General features: G+C 45.2%; 1 protein-coding gene and 1 pseudogene across 8 annotated transcripts in view; both read right to left on the bottom strand.

Annotated features, from left to right (window-relative positions):
• The window catches only part of LOC309612803 (kinesin-like protein KIF16B), a 295,491-nt gene that overhangs the window by 211,907 nt on the left and 64,320 nt on the right, over positions 1-19,264 (bottom strand). For all 7 annotated transcript variants that reach the window (XM_082358980.1, XM_082358978.1, XM_082358975.1 and 4 more), the window contains exon 12: positions 16,562-16,621. In XM_082358980.1, the coding sequence (XP_082215106.1) occupies positions 16,562-16,621 (60 nt within the window). The remainder of the gene's footprint in view (positions 1-16,561; positions 16,622-19,264) is intronic.
• Positions 22-16,555, bottom strand: LOC309614234 (phosphoethanolamine/phosphocholine phosphatase pseudogene; annotated as a pseudogene). Its single transcript has one exon. The product of its transcript is annotated as a phosphoethanolamine/phosphocholine phosphatase pseudogene (transcript).

A 19,264-nucleotide genomic window follows, 5' to 3' on the forward strand; every position in this document is an offset into this window, starting at 1 on the left:
ATGCCAGAAATTCGCGGAGGGTCATACCAAAGCGAAACGGAAAGTGGGTAATAAAGCTAGGTTTGTCTTTCCCGACCCCCACCCCCCTTCACCCCCTCCCCGCCGGGGTGCCCCCTGCAAGCCACGTCCCCGGCACGTCTTCAGCACCTGTTGCAGACGGAGGCGCACTTCGGTGCCGGTTTCCCAGGGCACCACCCTGGCGCGGAAGGAGCTGGCCCCGGCCTTCTGCGCCGCCTGGTTAAGGCGGTGCATGGGTCGCCGCGGAGGGGGAAGGCCACGTGGCCTCCTGCCAGCAGCCCCATGGGGCACAAGTCGTTGGCGCCGTCGCCCACGTAGAAAAGGCGCTCGAAGTGCACGCCGTCGTGGGCCCGCTCGCGCAGGTAGTCGCTGCGCACCTTGTGCTTGCACACGCTGGCGGGGCAGCGAGCGCAGCTGTGCGCGTGGAAGGGCCGCAGCGCCAGTGGCCCCCGAACGTCGGGCCCCGACGGGCTGCTGAAGATGCGGCGGAACAGGCCGTGGTGGCCGGCGGCGCGCAGCACACTCTCCACGCCAAAGGTGTTGGCGTCTGAGATGAGAATAACCTCAAAGCGCGCGCCCTGCCCGGCCACAAACTACAGCAGCTCGCCCATGCCGGGCGACAGGGGGATGGCCTCGTAGATGGCGCGCAGGTCCCGCGGCCGCACGCCCTGCTCGCCCAGGTACTGGAAGACGCGCTGCATGTACTCGTTGTAGAAGCCCTCGCGGTAGGTGGCAAGCAGGCGCTCAGGCAGCCGCTGGCCCGGCGCGGCGCGCACGATGGAGTCGTCGCTGTTTTCGTCCATGATAGTCTCGTCAAAGTCGAGGGTCAGGAGGAAGCACGCGGCGCGCCCTGCACAGCCATCCCGCTGTCCCTAGACAGGCATCGGAGGCCAGCAACTGGAAAACACCTGCTCATTGTCAGTACATCACCCTGGGCACCACCTGTAGGGACTGCTGGCCTCCAGCCATCGTCCAGAGCTCCTCTGCTAGCTCTGTCCTGAGTGATCAAATCGTTCTGTGGTCACCAAAGAGTCCCTCAGAGGAAAGGGGGACAGGACCTCTGAGCTTCTCCTGCAGGGTGGGGAGCGGCAGCTGCCGAGCTCCGTCGCTGCTGAGTTTGGAGTGTAAAGCGTGCGCAGGGGGCTAGCTGAGGTATGTGGGCGCAGGATGGAGCGAGGGGTGCTTACAGAATCGGAGGGGACGCCGTGTCTTATCCACCCCCGGATTTCTGGGCTCCGGCTCTCATGCGTCCCTCCAGTCCTGAGGGGCCCTGGATGATGTGCATCTGGGCCGTTCCCTCCACTTCCCCGTCCCCCAGTCGAGGTCTTTGTTTAGTTTACAGGGAATGTTTATCGAAAAGGCTTTCTAAGATGAGGAAGGAGATCTAAGAAATTTAAAATCTGCCTGGAGTTTCCTACTACAATTATGGTTATTACTCTCCAACTTTGCAGAAAGGACGCTGACCTAGCTAAAAGTCACAGCTCTGTCATAGAAGAGCTGAAAAGAGGCCTCAGGGGTGGGGAGACCAGGAGAAGGAGAAGTCAAACTCCACAAAGACAGGAAATGAGGGGATTGAACCCGAAAGACCCACCAGGTTTGGGTCTATTTCTGATCACTGCACTGGTATCCCCCAAGTATCACAGGAGGGACCACCCCGCCCCCCGCCCTGGAGCATCGGTGACGAGCTGGTGTCTGAGTGAGTGACAGCTCTCCAGGCAGAGAGAGTGACGGCTCTCCAGGACGAGTGAGTGACGGCTCTCCAGGATAGGGTGGGGGGGAGCAAGTCTATGCACAGACAAGGTGAGGGGAGCTGGAGAAGGCTGGAGCAGCGCCCGGTGACAGAGGAGAGGAAACACGGGACAACTCACTTGATGACAAGTTCTGAGGAGAAGTCATTTGGGAAAGAGGCTAATTAAAAATAATGGTAATAAGGTTTGTTTTTTATACCATCAGGAAATTCAAAACAGAACCACCATGTGACACCACTGCACACCCAACAAAAATGGCAAAAAAAAAAAGGACAGAAAACAGCAAATGTTGGAGAGGAGATGGAACCCTCACACGTGGCAGGTGGGAGTGTAAATGGTACAAGCACTTCGGAAAACTATTTTCAATACCTACTAAAGAGGAGCGGACACCTGCTCCATGACCCAGCAATTCTTCTCCTAGGCATAAACCCATCAGAAATATGTACATTTGCTCACAGTACATACAGGAAGGTTCACAGCAGCACTATTTCTAACAGCCCAAACCAGGAAACAACCCAAACTCAAAGAGTAGAATGAATAAACTGTGATACAGCCACATTATATAATACTATGCAACAATGAAAATAAACACTACTTTGCAAAAAACATAGACGGATCTCACAAACACAATGCAGAACAAATGAAGCCAGTCACCTAAAAAATACGTTCTGTATGGTTCCATATGTATAAAGTTTGAAAGCAGGATAAACCAAGCTATGCTTTTAGAGTAAAGCCAGACATCTTCCTTGGAGGGAGGAATGACTAGAAGGGGGCACAGCAGGGACACCCAGGGGCTGATAACGTTCTGTTTCTTCCCCCAGACACGGGGCATATGGGTGCATTCAGTTTATGAAAATCCATCAAGCAGGACAAACGATTTGTGTAACGTGCCATACGTATGTGATACATAAATGCCCGAACTGAGAACAGCTCTCAGGGCACATTCACAAAGGAAGAGTGGTCCAAAACAAAAGAAGTCCCGCAGCAAGGGACCAAAAGGAAGCCATCTGGGACCCAAGCCCAGGATAGGGGACCCAAGCCCAAGATAGGGGACCCATGCCCAACATAGGGGACCCACAGGGATAATTCCATGCAGCCTCCTGAGAAAGAACCCAGGTCCTTCTCAAACAGAAGGAAATCTGAGAGCTCACCTCACCAGTCCACCTGGTCATGACTGAAAAAACTGAGACACAGAAACAGAGAGAGAGAGAGAATAATTTGGTCAAAGTCACACAACTAGTTAGGGATAAATCCAAGTGTAAAAGCCGGGTCACCTCAGTTAAGACAACTTAACTAATTATAAAATAGTCAAGATATTTCAAAAGAATGAATTGTGCAACCACTCAGAATGGGTAGGAACTCAAGAAAGGACACAGCTTTTATCCATTTCATTCAAACGAGATAAGCAGTGAAAGGTGACAGCTGCACAGGACATCCACAGACAGGAGAAGGGGAACCTCAAAAAAAGGGGAGGAGAAGGCAATCTTGGAGAAAGTGGGAACATGGCACACTGACTGTGGATGAAATACAGCAAAACCAGAACTGCACCTCCTTTCCTCGTATGCAGCACTCAAAAAAATAACACTTTGCACATCTGGACCACTTTTCCTCGCCAAAGATCACATTTCAGATCTCTGTTTTATAAACAACCATCATTGTAGTAAAGGGCACTAGAACAACTGTATAAAAAGCAAGTCTCATATGAAGTAAAATATTACCTACAAAGGTAGACAGGAACACACAGCTAGTTGGATACAGTTCAAAAAAAAAAAGAACCTGAAATATGCTCAGAGAAATCATTAATATAAGAACAAAGCTAACAACACATCAGGAAAAAAAAATGATACCCAAGGAAATAACCATGACTCCTTGCTTAAGAAAAAGGCTAGAAACGAGCCAAGGCAGAAGAAATGACTACGCACAACCTTGGTGGAAATAAAAAACATCAGAGTCATGATTAAAGAAAGAGCGTTACAAAATGCAGAAGGAAACCTGAGCTTTTATTCTAGAGAAAGTAAATCCTGTCTTGACATTTATAGAGATAACAGAGCAGATGGTGCTCAAACAGTGGCCACCAGCCATGCTGGTTTTTAAAACACCGATGAACAACCACCAAATTCACGGCAAATACAGGCTCACTTCTTCAGACAACTTTTTTTCATCAATCTTTAAAACATGAAAAAGCCAAAAAGACAACGGTCAGAGAAAGACAAAAAAAAAAAAAAAAAAAGCCAATGAATTAGAACATGAAAAAAAAAAAGTGAGGTCAGTTTGGAACAATTAAGAACTAGACAGCACAGTGGGGTCACAAGCAAACTTTGAGAGAGGGTTCAAATTCTGACCTCACCTATTCCTTCCTTAACTGAGTGCCCTCTGGGCCTCAGTTTCCTTGTCTATAAAGTGAAAAAATATATATTCCCCCTGCATAAGGCTGCTGAGCGGAATGATACTTAAAACTGTGCGTGTGTGTGGCTATCAAACGCTTGAGATGTGGCTTATAACTCACTCGTTTAAATTTTAAACTGCACTCAATTAAGTGGAAAACTTTTACACATGTTTGGAACATAGATTGCAATGAGAATCTACTTTTCAACTGCAAATTTAATAAAATCAAAATACAGGTCAAGTGTAGCCAATGCAAATTTAGCACTGAATTGAGAGGCACTGTAAATGTAAACTTCACGCCATGTCAAAGATTTTTAAAAATTATGTTCCTCACTAATAATTTTTATCTTGATTATCTGTCAAAATCGTAAATTTTTTATATAATGGGTTATTAAATAAAATGTACTGTTAAAATTAATTTCAACTGTTTCTTTTTAAATGTGGCTATTAGAAAATTTAAATTCCCATATGTGGCGTGCATTACATTTCTATTAAACAGTGCTGGCTTAGAACAATGCCTGGAATACAGGAAGAGTGCAGTAAATATTACCCACTATTATCCCTATTAATATTATCAATATTAATTATTAAATGCAAGGCAGTTTGAGGGGGTCCAAAAACAATTTAAACATGTCTCTACCTCAGAGTCTGGCAAAGGAAAACCAGACATACTGCAATAGATTTACAGAAAACAAATCATTAAATACCTAGCTGTGAGAAAAGAGGACTTGCAGGGGAAAAAATCCACCAAGAATGTATTCAGCTCACTGAAGACCTTCAAAATTGTCATTCTAAAAATCTACAGAAATCAGAATTTGTGTTACCTACCCAGTTAGACCAGATCCAGATGACAACAGAAAAAACAAACATTACATGAGGTACCCACACAGACTAAAGGCAAACATCTGCTGTTTGTGGATTGGGGGCGGGAGGGGGGTGGGCGGGGAGAAAGGTGCTCCTGAGTCCAGACCTGACCCACTGGGGCAGGGGGTCCTGCCTTGCTCCGGGGCCCCGCCCACACTGAGCGTCAGCTGGATGGAGAATAAGGGACATTTGGATCAGGGATACTCTGACCATAAACACTGGGCAGACACATGCAGGAGGAAAGCAAGCCAGAGCCAAATTCTTACCAGGATGAAAGCCAGAAAAGGGGGCCCAGTGAATGCACACACCCAACAAAGCACGTTCCAGTATGTTCCTAGAAGCGCTACTCATAATAACCAAAAGACTGGAGATAAGAACCCAAATGGAGCTAACCAGCAGGAGAAGGGATAAAAAGGATGTGGTATTGTCACATAATAAAGTAGAAACTACTGCTAAACACGGCATGGATGAATCTTAAAGACAACAGGCTGCACAGAAGAAGCCAGAAACAAACATAGGATATACTGCAGGAAGCTCAGGAGGGCAAAACTCATCCACGTAATAGTTGTCAGAACATCTCTGGGAGAGGAGGACAGGAAGTAGTAACTGACTAGGGAGGGACAAGAGGGACCCTCTGGGGAGTAGGAAATATTCTGTATCTCAACCTGGGTGTGGGTTTCAGGCGTGCACACACAGATGACAACTCATGAGCTGGACACTTCAGACGTGTGCTCTTTTACAAGTTCACCAAGTTGCACACTTCAAATGTGCACACTTTGTGTATGCTGAGCCTCAATTTAAAAAAATAAATTCAAGATAGCTTTTTTAAAAGGTCCTGTGAACAAACCACCCTATTTAACAACAAATAATCTATTTAGCTGAAATTTCTTTTCAAATAGCATCACCCAACGTCTCCATATGCCTGCATGAGTGTGCAATTCGGGGACTACAAAACCCTGCAAGAACTTACGTGTGCCATTTTTTCCTGGGAGCCCTCACCCATGTGATATACATGTCGAGATGTGCTTCAGGGGATAATCTGCCACACGCCTAGGCCCGTGGGTCGCAACTCCTGTGAGGCTCAGGGCACTTGTTTAAAAACAGAGATTTGGGGGTACCATCCCCAACATCTCTCCTTCCATGACACCACAGAGCCCAGAAGATGGTCTTTTAAAAAGGCCCGCAAGGTATTCTGAGTGGAAACCACTTCCGTATGGAAAATCAACTTGCATGACGTGCAGAATAACCGGTATTTAGGTTGCTTTGGATGAGAAACTGGACTTAGCAACTGAAAGATCATAACAAGTTCTGTTGCTTCATTTCTGTCCCCCAATCTGCTGGAAATGCCAGTGTAATTTTAACTTTAATAGCAAGGACAAGAAAGGCTTAAATATAATTCATTAATATAGAGTAGATTGGATCTAGAAGAAAATGAGCATCTTTGGTGATATTTGTGTTGTTAGATTCTTTCAAGGAGAAATCACAGCTGTTTGGAAACCACTCCTCTTACACACAGGCGACTTGCTCTGGAAGGCAGTTTTTAGCTGGTAAAGCCAGCGCTACAAACTATTACATAAGACAGGAGAAATCTATAACCATCCCCCCCCTTGCAAGTATCAGAATATCCTGATAATAAATATTCACATGCAACCTAGGTCCATATTTGCTTTTCAGTTGCTGCCCATTGCTAATGATCCTGTCTTACAGATACATACTTCTTAAAACCACCACTTTTGCTAAGAGACCTGGAGTTCTACTGCCTGGAGTTAAGAGAAACAATGGTCATCCTTAAATGAGGCAAAGGCAAAATCAACCCGGATGCTAAGAACGGTAATCTCCTAAAACCTGCTGTTGTGCTACAAATGGAGGGCAGTGCCAACTCGCCACTCATAGCAACTGTTGCTAGGCAGACTGGGCTGGGAAGCATCAAGCTAAAGGGGTCAACGGGAAATTAAGCCAAATTCAAAACCACATACGAAAAGCTGAAGAAGAGAACAGACGCTCATTCAGAGCTCATTTTAAATCACATAATCGACCTGAAAAAGGGAAGAGAAATGTGTTTAAATATGTGGAATTCATTGTGTGCCATCCTTCAATTCTAACACCAGAGAAGAGCGATTTCTCCTGTATGGAATGTTCCCACCATGGTACAGATAATCAGGGGCCCTTTCACATAGTCTTCCACCTGAATACAGGACTTCTGAGTCATAAAGGAAGTGTTTGAAAATATTTTCTCTTAAGAAATAAAAGAATACTTCAACTAAGTTGCATCTTCTGTTTGCCTTTAATATATTCCACACTACTGTTAAGTGACCAGGTTCTACGTCCAGCGGAAAACAGGGATGGTGTCACCAAGATTCGCCTGCCCCCAGCCCACCCCACGGTGCACAGCAGCTGCAGTGAATGGGCCTGACCTCACTCCAGCTCAAAGGTGGTTTGTCTCAACCAATCAGCGTAACCCATTCTCTCATCAAAGTGATTAGTGGAGATAACCCAGGCCTAAGCCAGTCAGCACCAGGCCCCAGGGATGGGTTCACAAATGCATCAACCAATCAGTGCGAAGCTCAGAACTTTGCTGGAGACTCTGAAACCCAGACTCTGAATTTAGATGGTGTGATGGGTAAATATAAAGCTATAATTGCTGCTCTCACTTGGCCATTCTGAGAGCCTGAAGATGAAGTCATTACACCAAAAAGGCAAAACCAAGAACAGTCCCAGAGAACCAGAGCCAGTGCCCTGGTCAAACCGTGCCTAATTTCTACCCTACCGCCTGACCACTCCTCTTCTACCATTTAAGCCAGTTTGGAATTGGGTTTTCTGTTATTCAAAATTAACAAACATAAAATACTACATGATAAAATGTCTTATGAGTAATGCCCTGTTGTAGCTGCATAAAACTATACTTTTAAAAGTTTGCATATACACAAGTTCTGGCTTTTCTGACCAATTGAGAAGACATATATTACTGTCAAGCCAGTTTCACATATAAGAGGATGGATTTGGAGAAAATGAAACAAGTAAGAAAAATGGTCAATTATATGTTAAATCTAAAAAAACCTGAGCTCACAGATACAGAGAACAGATTGGTGGTTTGGTGGTTGCCAGAGGGGGCGGTATATGAAATGAAATGGGTGAATGTGGTCAAAAGGTACAGACTTCCAGTTACAAAATAAAGTCCTGAGGATGCACTGTACAGTATGGTGACTATAGTTAATAATACTTATTGCATTATTTGAAAGTTGCTAAGAGAGTAGATCTTAAAAGTTCTCATCACAAGAAAAAAATGTAATTATGCTGAAGAATGTTAACTAGACTTATTGTGGTGATCTCGTCACAAAATATACAAATAGTGAACTGTTATGCTGTACACCTGAAACTAATATAATGTTAGGTGTCAATAATATCTCAATAAGAAAAAAAAAGGAAAAACTGGCTAACATTACTATAATGCTTACAACACTGACTACGGACACTGTTCTCACCTTACAGGACAGGTACCATTACCGTCTGCATCTTACAGTGAGGTTCTGAGACACAGGAAGCTCAAAGGGACCGAATATGCACAGACATATTGTGCATATTGTGTCTGTCAGAATATGCACAGACACAAGTCATCAGACCGGGCGGGCAAAGGACCACCTCCTCGCTACCAGCTCTCTCCACCTCCACCCACTCCTCTCCGAACTCACGACTCTCAGGACCGCTCCAAGGTGAGTAAAGTATGTTCCTGGGGGTCATGAACAATAAACTGATTGTACCATGAAATGGTCGCTTTTTAAGCTTTCCTGACAACGAAACCAAGTTCCTACAGTCTAGCACCCCCAGTGAGTTCAGGTGCACATAAAGCATACTTCCATATGACCAGGCAATCTTCTCCTCCCTGGCTGTGGCAATAAATATGCAGTAAGAGCCGGTCAGAGTACAGGCCTCACTGCAAAAGATCAGAAGGAAAATCCCGTATGTATTCAAAATAATTTATCGCACGGTTCCAACATTTAACGGGGCGCATTTGACTTATTTCTGAGCCGTATTGCTCCAGAAACGTTATTCAAAAGTAAGAACCAACATATACTTGCAATACCTTTATTTATGAGCAGCTCCTTCAAGACGAAAACTGCCGCAGAAAATAAGGTAGGCTTGGCGTTATTAACAGCATCAGAGCTGGTTCTGGGAACAGCTCGCTTAGCCTCTGACCCTGCCACGTTCTCCATTGACCTCCAGTGCGGTGGTGCTGACAGTCATCTCCCCTATTAATTATCAAACCCCAGTTTCAGAGAACAATGAACTTTATTATTTCGCCTTTCATCTTAAAAAACAGCTGCAAGAGCAGAACTTTACAAAGAGGAGAACACACAGTCTGATGGCAATTAACAGCCAGAGTCTAACTTTAATGAGAGGTCAACAAATTAACAACCGCGTACTATATAAAGTGCAATAACATCTTTTTCCCCTTGCTTCAGATCAAGAACCAGCCAACGAGACAGTATGTGTGAATGCACTACAAACAGACACAGGGCTTTGCACATGGGGGTACTGACGGTGACTTCTGTTCAAACAGACACGGAGTCATTCACATTAGTCCGAGCATTAAAGCAGGGAGACAAAAGATTTCTCATAAAGCTAGAAACAGTATGCGTGACTGTCTTAGGTCAGAATTTTGAACCATCAAACGCCCAAATGGTTGCTAATAAGGAAGGTGACCCATAGCTGGGTCACGAAGGAGGAGATGTCTCCTCCGTAATCCAAAATCTGAGCAAAATCAATGTCCATAAATAGAATTCTATCCTAGAGCTACCCGCAGGTTCAATTCTTGTACCAAGAAGAGGTGAAGATGAACGGATTCTAAAGGAGACACAGGCCAGAAAAAGTGTCACCTCTCCATCACTTTGTCTGTAGGTTACCTAGAAACCAGAGTCCCCAGTGCCCTGGGCGGCAGGAACCCAGAGGCCCACAGACCTGACCAGCTGAGCAGCAGCCCCAGGTATTAGTGCTGCTTCCAAATCCATCACCCTCCCCAACACACGTCTCCTCCACAAAATGGAAAACTGCAGACAGCAGGAAGAACTTGTTTTATAGGACGCCATAAGCTTCCAGAGACAAAAGTTCAGCGGATTGATTCTATCATAAAACAGAAATAAGTTGGTTTAAAGTATGCCTCTCCATGAAATTCGAGCTCAGAAAATCTGACGCCAGTAAAGGATTCCAATTTCATTTCACTCTATTTCTTACTAGTCAAAACATTCTGAAAAAGTAAAAAAAAAAAAAATTTCTTCCATCAATGTGTGACCCACTCCTGCCAGGGGCCTGTAGGATCTGCCTCTTCTGCTCCCCAGAGAAGGAACAGTAAAACACCAGCACAATTTAAGAGGAAATCATTTGCATTAGGATCCCATCATAATGTAGATTCAAATACGCGCCATCCTCCAAATTCAACTCAGTATTGTTTACCATAAGAAAAACAATCCATTTAATTAATGTCTGGGAAAAAAAAAAAAAACACTTTACTTCAACTTATACTTGCATAAATCACTCACTTTTCCAGAACCAGCCTCTCCAGTGACATCCTCTGCCTGTGGGCAGCCTGTTTCCTCCCCCCAACCCCCCCGCCCCATGCCAAACCACAGTCGGATGCCCCTTGCAGAGCCATGAAAACACAAAAGCAAGTCAAGCGCTAGAGTAATCAAAGGATGTGTTTTCAGTAAGGAAGAGACCCTATTATTTATTAAAAACTGAGCAGAATAACCAAGGCTGGGGGATTCAACAGAGCGCGGTCTCGGGGCTCCGAGCGCCACACGGCAGCCCAGCTCTAGACAGACCCTGCACGGAGCCGCGGTCCCTTCTGCTGCACCACCTGTCAGACGCCGGAGAGCTGCCCCCTGAGGTCCACACGCGCTGTGAGTCATCCTGAAGCGCAGGGTTCAAGGATTTATTTGGAAGTCAGATAACATATCTCTGAGGGTTTCATTTTAATCATTTAGAAAACGCTAGAACAGAGAAACCAAAACGTGTCCAGAGTGGACAAACGAAAAAGGTGCATACAGGGTGGCGTGGGGTGAGAGAAAGTGAGAGTGAGGGGACAAAGAATCGGGGGACTCCCCATGACTTGAAAAAATTCATCAGCAATAAGACGTACGGGATCCATAAAAAGTCAGGCCAAAAGGGACACAGGAGGGGTATTAAGTAGCCACTTTATACACCACTTCAAACACTAAGCAGTCAGCGCCACGTTGACGCCGTGGGAAAGGAGAGCCGACACAAAGGCTTCGGGAATGCACGGACCCCAGGCCTAGCAGAAGCCGGATTTATCACAACATTAAGTTCCAAGACCCACAAGTTATCACAGCTCAAGACAAATTCAGCAGGATGAAAAACACGCTGGGGTAGCAGTCTAAGACACTAGAAAGACAGACCAAAAAAGAAGAGTACCGTTAACACAGGCTCTGAGCAGCTGGCAGTGCCCGGCAGGAGTTGGGGTGCAGACTCTGGTATCAGACAGAAATACCAGGCGTTTACATCCCGGGGGCTTTAAGACAGGGAACTGGTTACTCGGCTAAAGGAAGAGCTGGGAAGCCAACGGGGATGGTGAGGCCACCTGCAAACTGATGAGGAAACCAGCATCACCCCTGGGTAGGAGGGACAGGGGAGAAGGTGTTTCTGGAAGCCAGGGCTGCATCACCAGGCAGCACCACACCAGGGATGGGCCATGTGGATTCCGCAAGAAAACAGTGCAGACGAGGTCTGGTTTCTCCCTCCAACCCTCACACGGTGAGTCCCACTCAGGAAAGGGCAGTCCACCCAGTCAGCTCCCCACCAGACAGGGCAGAGCAGAAGGGGAAAAACGGAACTGAGGGCAAAGAAGCCCAAGACGGCCCCACCTTTCCTTCCTCAGCTTTTCAGATCCTGCACTCAAACCGTAAGGTGCAGATCCATCACCTGGGCATCTTATTAAAATACAGATTCTGACTTAGGAAGTCTGCAGTAGGGCCTGCGAACTTGCAGTTCTAACCAGCTCACAGAGGATGCCGACGCTGTTGGTCCCGGAACCACACACTGAGCAGCAGAGGTCTAACTGACCCAAATGAAGGAATGGACCATAATCAAAAGGAGTGCAGCCACGTTCCTTCCAAGAATGAAGAACACACAGTCATACACGAGCCTTTCAAACAGGAGTGAGACAAACAGGACGGAATGTACAGGCGGGAGCATCGCCAGGGCAAGACCGCTGCCTGCACAACACCCCGTGTCACTTTTCCCACCGGCTCATCGGGTTTGCGCGGTTCAAGGTTGTTACGGGCTGAAACGTGTCCCCCTGATGTCCCCCTGAAGTTCATATGTTGAAGCCCTAAGCCCCCGTATCTCAGGATGTGACTACGTTTGGAGATACAGCCTTTAAAGAGGTAATTATGTTAAAAAGAAGCCATTAGCCTGAGCCCTAATCCAATCTGACCAATGTCCTTATAAGAAAGAGGAGATTAGGACACAGAGGGCGGCCAGGGCTACAGGCACACAGAGAAAAGGCCACGTGAGGGCCCAGAGAGCAGGCAGCATCCACGAGCCAAGGGGAGAGGGAGGCTTCAGGACAAACCAACCCTACCGACACCTTCGTCTTTGACTTCTAGCCTCCAGGACTGTGAGCAAATAAACGTCTGCTGTTTAAGCCACCCAGCCTGCGATGCTCTGTTATGACAGCACCCGCAAACTAATGCAAAGGTTTTGGCTTTTGTTTCTTGTTACTACTTTAATCCAGTAAGTTTTCACTGTATGCCTGCTCTGTGACAAGCGGAGTTCTAGGAGCTGGTTCACAGAATGATAGAGACAGTCCCTGCCCAGATTCTGCTCCTGTTTAGGGGGAGAAACTAAGACCACCAAACTCCGATTATGGTGAATGCTGTGACAAAGGCAGAACGAAATGCCTTTACAAAAGCCAGAGGAAAACAAAATCATTCTATCCAGTAAGTGGGAGAGAAGAGCGATCAGAGAGAGCTTCATGGTGGAATCCCACAGGCGTAGAGAGGGGAGCATCTCAAATGATGGAACAACACAGGCAAAGGCCAAGAGACCCCCAGAAACCCGACACCCAGTGTGCACAGGGACCAGCGAGACACCTGGCCGGCTGGGGCGGGGGCCCGGGAGCACGGGGCGGACGGAGCTGTGACGGGACACATGGAGCCAAGAAGGAGCTCAGTGCCCCTGGGGGCCAGGCAAGGGAGTCTGAACTTTAATTTATAGAAATGGAGATTAATAACAATGAGGAAGGTAGATTAAGGGGCAAGAGAGTGCATACACAGCGTAGACTGTAGAGGATAATAGAGCCTGCGTTACCTACCTGCCTAAGAAAGGTCTCCTCAAGATCAACACACTTTCCACTGCCATTAGCTACTTGTATCGTAACCCCGAGCAATTTATCACCTCTTGCGACCTGGGTATAACAAACAGGTTGCCATCCGCCCGACTTCCAAGCTGGGGACAAGGGTGTGTGTGGCACTGTGGTAAGTGTCACAACCCACCAGAGACTCAGAAAGAGACCTGAAGCCTGAGACGGAGCTGGCAGATCAAAGCCCAAGGCACGTGCACCATCACCATGGTGCCACCAGCCCGGCTGCAAACAGCCGGCACCTCTTGTCCAAGCGCCTTTCACCCCTTCTTCACCCCACTCAACACACCTAGGCCTTCACTCATCCCCAGCAAGGAAAGCCACAGACCAGATCACAAAGAAGGGGACAAAGTCACTCCTTGGTTTCTGAGCCTCTAACAGCTCGGGCAAGAAAAAGCAAAAAAGCAGGCTCTCACTGTGCCAACAGGCACCAAAGTATCCCTGTATCTCCCTTCCGTCCCCCGGACGGTCTCACTCTCAGTCTTCTCCCCAAAGGTCTCTCCTTGGATGTTGAGGATTCGGGGCTTGGAAGGGATGATATAGTTGCAGAGTAAACAACCAGGCCCTGATGATGAAGATAATCCTGGGAATTTACCGCTTCATTGAGCCTGTCTCTACAACATGGGCAAATGCAGTAGAAGAGCAAGTTCCCAGAATTTAAAGATCTGTATTTTAACAGGGGCACGTGTCTATTAAACCACTGGTCTCAAAGCAGGATTATACATTTACACCCTTGCCGCGGCCCTTTCATGGGTGAAATACACTTCTTCCCCTGTGACTTTCTGTTCAGCCAAGTGACTTGCTTTGGCCATGATACAAGCAGAAGCTTGAAATGTGCTTGCAAGACCAGGCCCACCTGCTTCTACCTGGGCTGTGACCATAAGTCATGTTCTGGACAACCAGCCGGTCCAACAGAATGAGAAACAGACCTGGAAGCCGCCCATAGCCGGGATCCAAGCCCAGCCAGACCAGCCCAGCCAACCCCCAGCCAATGTGCATGTGAGTGAGGGAAAATAAATGTTGTTTGAAGCCACTGGGTTGGAGTGGGTTCTATGCAGCATTACTGGAACAAGAGCTGATGAAAGAAAAGTCAGACAGCAAAAATACGGGAATCACACAAACCACGCAGATACAAACTCATGGAAAAACAATCCCTTTCCCCATCAATTTCCAAAGAATATTTTCAAAAACATTTGAGTAGCCCTCTTCTTCACCTCAGGCCTCAGGCACTGTCTTCCAACAGGAGATGAAGACAGCTCTTAAAATATCAAATGTGAGCAGAAAACAAGTACAGATTTAAAACACAGATACCAGCAGAGAAATCTACAAAGGGCTTGCCAGATCAAAGGAAGGGAAAAATCTGAAATATCATTAGCCTTTCCCATAACCTTTAACACCTAGCACGTAACACCTTTCTATTCTCATCTCAGAAGTTATAAAAAATAAAAGTAATAAGATTTATGAAAAACAGAATTGGAATTGAAGGAGGATTTAGTTTCAGGGCCCGGAATAACATTATGAGAAAAAGTTCAGGGGTTCACCATGGTGACTCAGTGTGGATAGCTCTGCAAGGCTGTCGTAAAACCCCTACCAGGGTGACAAGGAGAGACCAGGCGGAAGAGATGGGCCGCCATCTGCATTCACTGTGGCGTTGCCTTCTGTGCTAAAAGGCACTACGTATACTAATGGCTTTTCAAACAGCTAGCTACTTGATTTCTCTTTTCCTTACGTGCAGCAGATTTCAGTCCTCCCTTTCTGGCAAATCTGCTGAGGAAAGTAGACATGATGCCATGAACGGTCCAACGGCTGGGCTACGTAAGTCTGGGGCTGCAGCGCTACTTCTCCAAGTTGATGCAACATAAACGATGAAAACAGTCACATATTTGCTGGTGCTTATTCCCCACCTGACTCTTCAGAAATGCAACTGAAGTCTTCGCTCAGTTTCCTGCACGAAAACCTCTCAAAAAAACAAACGCTGAGAAAGGACCTCAAAATAACACAACATTACCATCATCATCAGGAGGAAAGAAAAGTCTGGACGCAGAAGCCTCACTTAACTGCAGGGCTTTCTGCAACTGGAAAGAATATCTCCAGGACCAATCATGACCCATGGCCACCGAGGACTGCAGCTCAACCCCACTCATGAGAAGTAAGCTTTTTAGCCCCTCAGAGCAGGCCAGCTTGCCTAAATGGTACAAGGAAACTTTACATAGTATGATGCTGACCCCACTCTCAGAGAGAGTAACTCAACGGCTGCTCCAGGTCTTCAAAAGTTTTCCCCCGTGAAACGGTCACCAGATGCCCCCTCTTCAAGCGAACGGCGTCCAAGTCAGGCTTCTGCCAAGACACACAGCTAAACCTCATCTATCCAGCCTCGCCAATATTCACAGGAGATTTTGTCCTTTGGGAAAGTTTTACCTCAACAGACCTCAAAAACAAAGCCAGGATTCAGCAATCACCACTGAATCACCTTCTCTCCTGTGTAAGGACAGACGCTATCAAAGCATGAAATTCCAGTCTGAACCTCAAACCTGACGTGCCTGACCCTCCACGGATGACACGAGTTTCCTACTACCTCGGCAAAAAATGGGACCACAAAGAAACGTGTGTTTTGAAGCACAGAGTATGAAACTCGGAGGCCATTACTGACATCTTTGCACCATGAATCTTGCCAAAAATGCAGACCATCACTGCCTAGCCTTTGAGACATACAGAAAAAAATTCCAATAGGAAATTACTAGTTGAGAAATTTCTGAAGTCTAGCCACGCTATGCACACATATTCCACAATACTGCCATGAGAAGTATTTTTTTTATTTAACATTATTGCTTTTATATTGGGTTTAACAAAAGCAGAAAGGCAAAAGTGGGTGCCCTTGAATATGAAATGGAACTTAATATGTGCTGACTCAAAAACGGAAAAACTCCACAAGTGAGAGCAAATACCTTAAGTATCAGCATCGCCCCTAAACACACAGCTTTTAATGACTAATAGCTCGCTTTCCCATTTCTTCAAAATCAAACCAGAGTCCCAACCTCCCAAAAGTCAGTAATCAATTCCACTGATCTTACCTTAAGCAAAGCACACAATCGCCATTTTTGAGGGAGAAAGAAAAAGTTTTACCTACTTAAGCCAGCACAGTAAGATCATGACACTTTTTTATAGTCCTTACTTTCAAAATATTTTGGGTTTCATTCCACTTATTTGTCCATTCCTTGGTCAATTCTTGAACCTAAAAGAAAAAACATACATATGCAATTGCTCCACAAAAAAAATTACTTTGATTTTCTTCTAGAAAGTTTCCAAACTCTTACAGATTATGGAAGAATGTACAATACTTTTTTTTTAATTAGGTAGCAATGCCTCAAAGAACCATCACCAAATATAAATCAAACAAGCTGATCTTACCCTACAACCTACATCATGGCAAAGGAAAGAACAGAAAATAATTTGTCAAGTTGCCTAGAGTTTTACAGCAGTCTTTTTCAAGGTGTACTTCAATAAAAACTGCTTCCTTGGATATTAACCAAAATTACAAGTTCAAAGATGACAACACCCCATTACATGGGCTAATTTTTCCTGATTATACTTTAGGTCCTAAGAAATAGTGATTTACTTTACTTTCTAATTAGATGTGATGATTAAATCACCTTGGAAACTGCAGTTTTCTTTTAGGAGATAACCTGCTTTTGTAGCTAATTAATAGGGTTTATAAATCTCATTCTATCTTTAAAAAAAAAAAAAGGCGGCTCTTTAATTGACTCTTAGTAAAAGCAAAAACCTTTTGATAAAAATCAGCTTCTTTCCAGTCTGCGGTAACTTAGGGGAGAAAATATGCCCCATTGTCGAACACAGCACAGCTGGAAATTGCTTCTCAAAGTTAATGAAAATATTCTGCTAGTTCCATACAACTTTTTAAATGACCTTAGTGAGTGATTCATTAAGAAGTAAAGTGATACCCGATTGAGAGGCAGGAAAAAAAATGGAAAATTCTGTAAAATGAATACACTTAGGGCTAAAAGAAATTGACCTCTGAGGGGCATAGAGGGGGACACACCCTCCCAAGGCCTTTTCCCTCCTGTCCTTCAGCATTCCTGCCTCCTACCCATCCAACAGCAGACACCATCCCAGTTCAACTGACTGGTCTTCCCACCAGTAAGTTATCCTATTTAACCAGGTCAAAGTGAAGGCACAGAATACACTGGATTATACTCTCACTGCTAAGAGGAAGATACTTCCCACAGGCCATTAAGTAATATAAATGGAAAGGGCGTGAGTCAGCAACCTCCATAAAAGACCACGTTCGTTACTGACAAGAAATAGAGGAACTGGGGTGATGGTTTATCCAGGGCAAAACCAAAACACCTCTCACCCATCTGAATTCATTCGATGGGCATTCATTTTACCCCTCAATTTACCTCAAACAACTACAGGAGTTCTACGTTACCATTGTTTTCAATAAAATATCTTAACTAGTTACTAATGTCAAACCTATCATGTTCTTGGAACAAACAAAAGAAACAGGACTGAGCCTCTCTAACTCTGATTTTTGCTCATTTGTACTGGTTAGGCAAGGAGGCCTTCCTTTCATCACTTGAGTGATGCCAGCCCCACAGCCTCTAAAGCAAGAAAAGTCACCGGGCTTTTTGTTTTGGAAAAGCTTTCAGAGAGGGAATATTCTTACGCCTTCTCTCCCTACAGAAGGGGAAAAGACTGGGGTGATGAATTTACTAATTTCTAATAATCAGTTAACAGATACTCTTTGGCACTTTATCTGAGAAACACAAAGCATTTCACAATAAACGCTTCGGCATTTCAACAGATAAGTTCTCCCTGAAGAAACGGAAGCCAATTCATCCTTTTCCAATTCAATCAAATAATCTAGCTTTCAACAAATCGTAAGTATGCCTTGGGTTTCTCTCACTACTGAACTTAAACCAAATAATCTTCATTTATAAAATTAATTAAAAAATGCAAAGTCTGATACCACCTCTAACAACGTGACCAGGTGATAAGGTTTATAGCCAAGCAGATGGCAAACAATTTGAAAAGGTCGGCAAAGACTAGATGAAAATTTAGAAAATGTTATGAATAAGAGGGGCAGTCATTTCTGTCCCAGCAGGTATAATGCATTCAAATTAAAATGTTTATTGGTTTCTATTAACTTGCTAGGTATTCCTGAAAACTATTAGTAAGAAACAATTTAAGACTATATCCAGACATTTCAAAGCCCTCAAAATGAGAATCTGAAGTACTAAAATACAAAATGCCAAGAGAAAAATAGGGATTAAGAAACTAATGTTTTCACTAATGCTATTATCAGCAAATTAATCAGCATAATTATCCAGGGAAGTGTCAACAAGTTCCTAACTACAACCCAATTTACATCTTCCATATTGTGTATTCTTGAAAGAGCTCTACCAACAGAATCCAATTTTCTTTCTCAATCTGTTTTAACCATTCAGCACAGTGAACAAAATCCACTCCAAAAATGTTATTAATGCTGTTTCTCCTTTCACAGAGGGTTATTTTTTTTTTTAAACAGAAAGAGTATAGAAGTAGATCAGCCATGCAACTAAGTTTTCAGAAAGCACCAGCACACAAGCAGTGGCTTCGGCCCGGAACACCCATCCCCCACCTCAAATCCCACCTCGCTTAAGATCAACTAAGCATCTACTCGGAGTATTCAGTGATTCCCCAAGTGCTGCACTTCCCTCTGGAAAGTAAAAGGATGACAAAAAGCTCCACGCTGGTCGTGGTAAGGCTATGGGGACCACCACTGTGAACACAGCCTCCCTCTCCCGAAGGCGGGGCTGCCGCACTGCCATGTGGGACAGCCCACATGTGAATCTCAGTTGCTGTTAACCATCGTGTG

This window comes from Balaenoptera borealis, assembly GCF_965194805.1.
Source record: "Balaenoptera borealis genome assembly, chromosome: 16".
Taxonomy (NCBI): domain Eukaryota; kingdom Metazoa; phylum Chordata; class Mammalia; order Artiodactyla; family Balaenopteridae; genus Balaenoptera; species Balaenoptera borealis.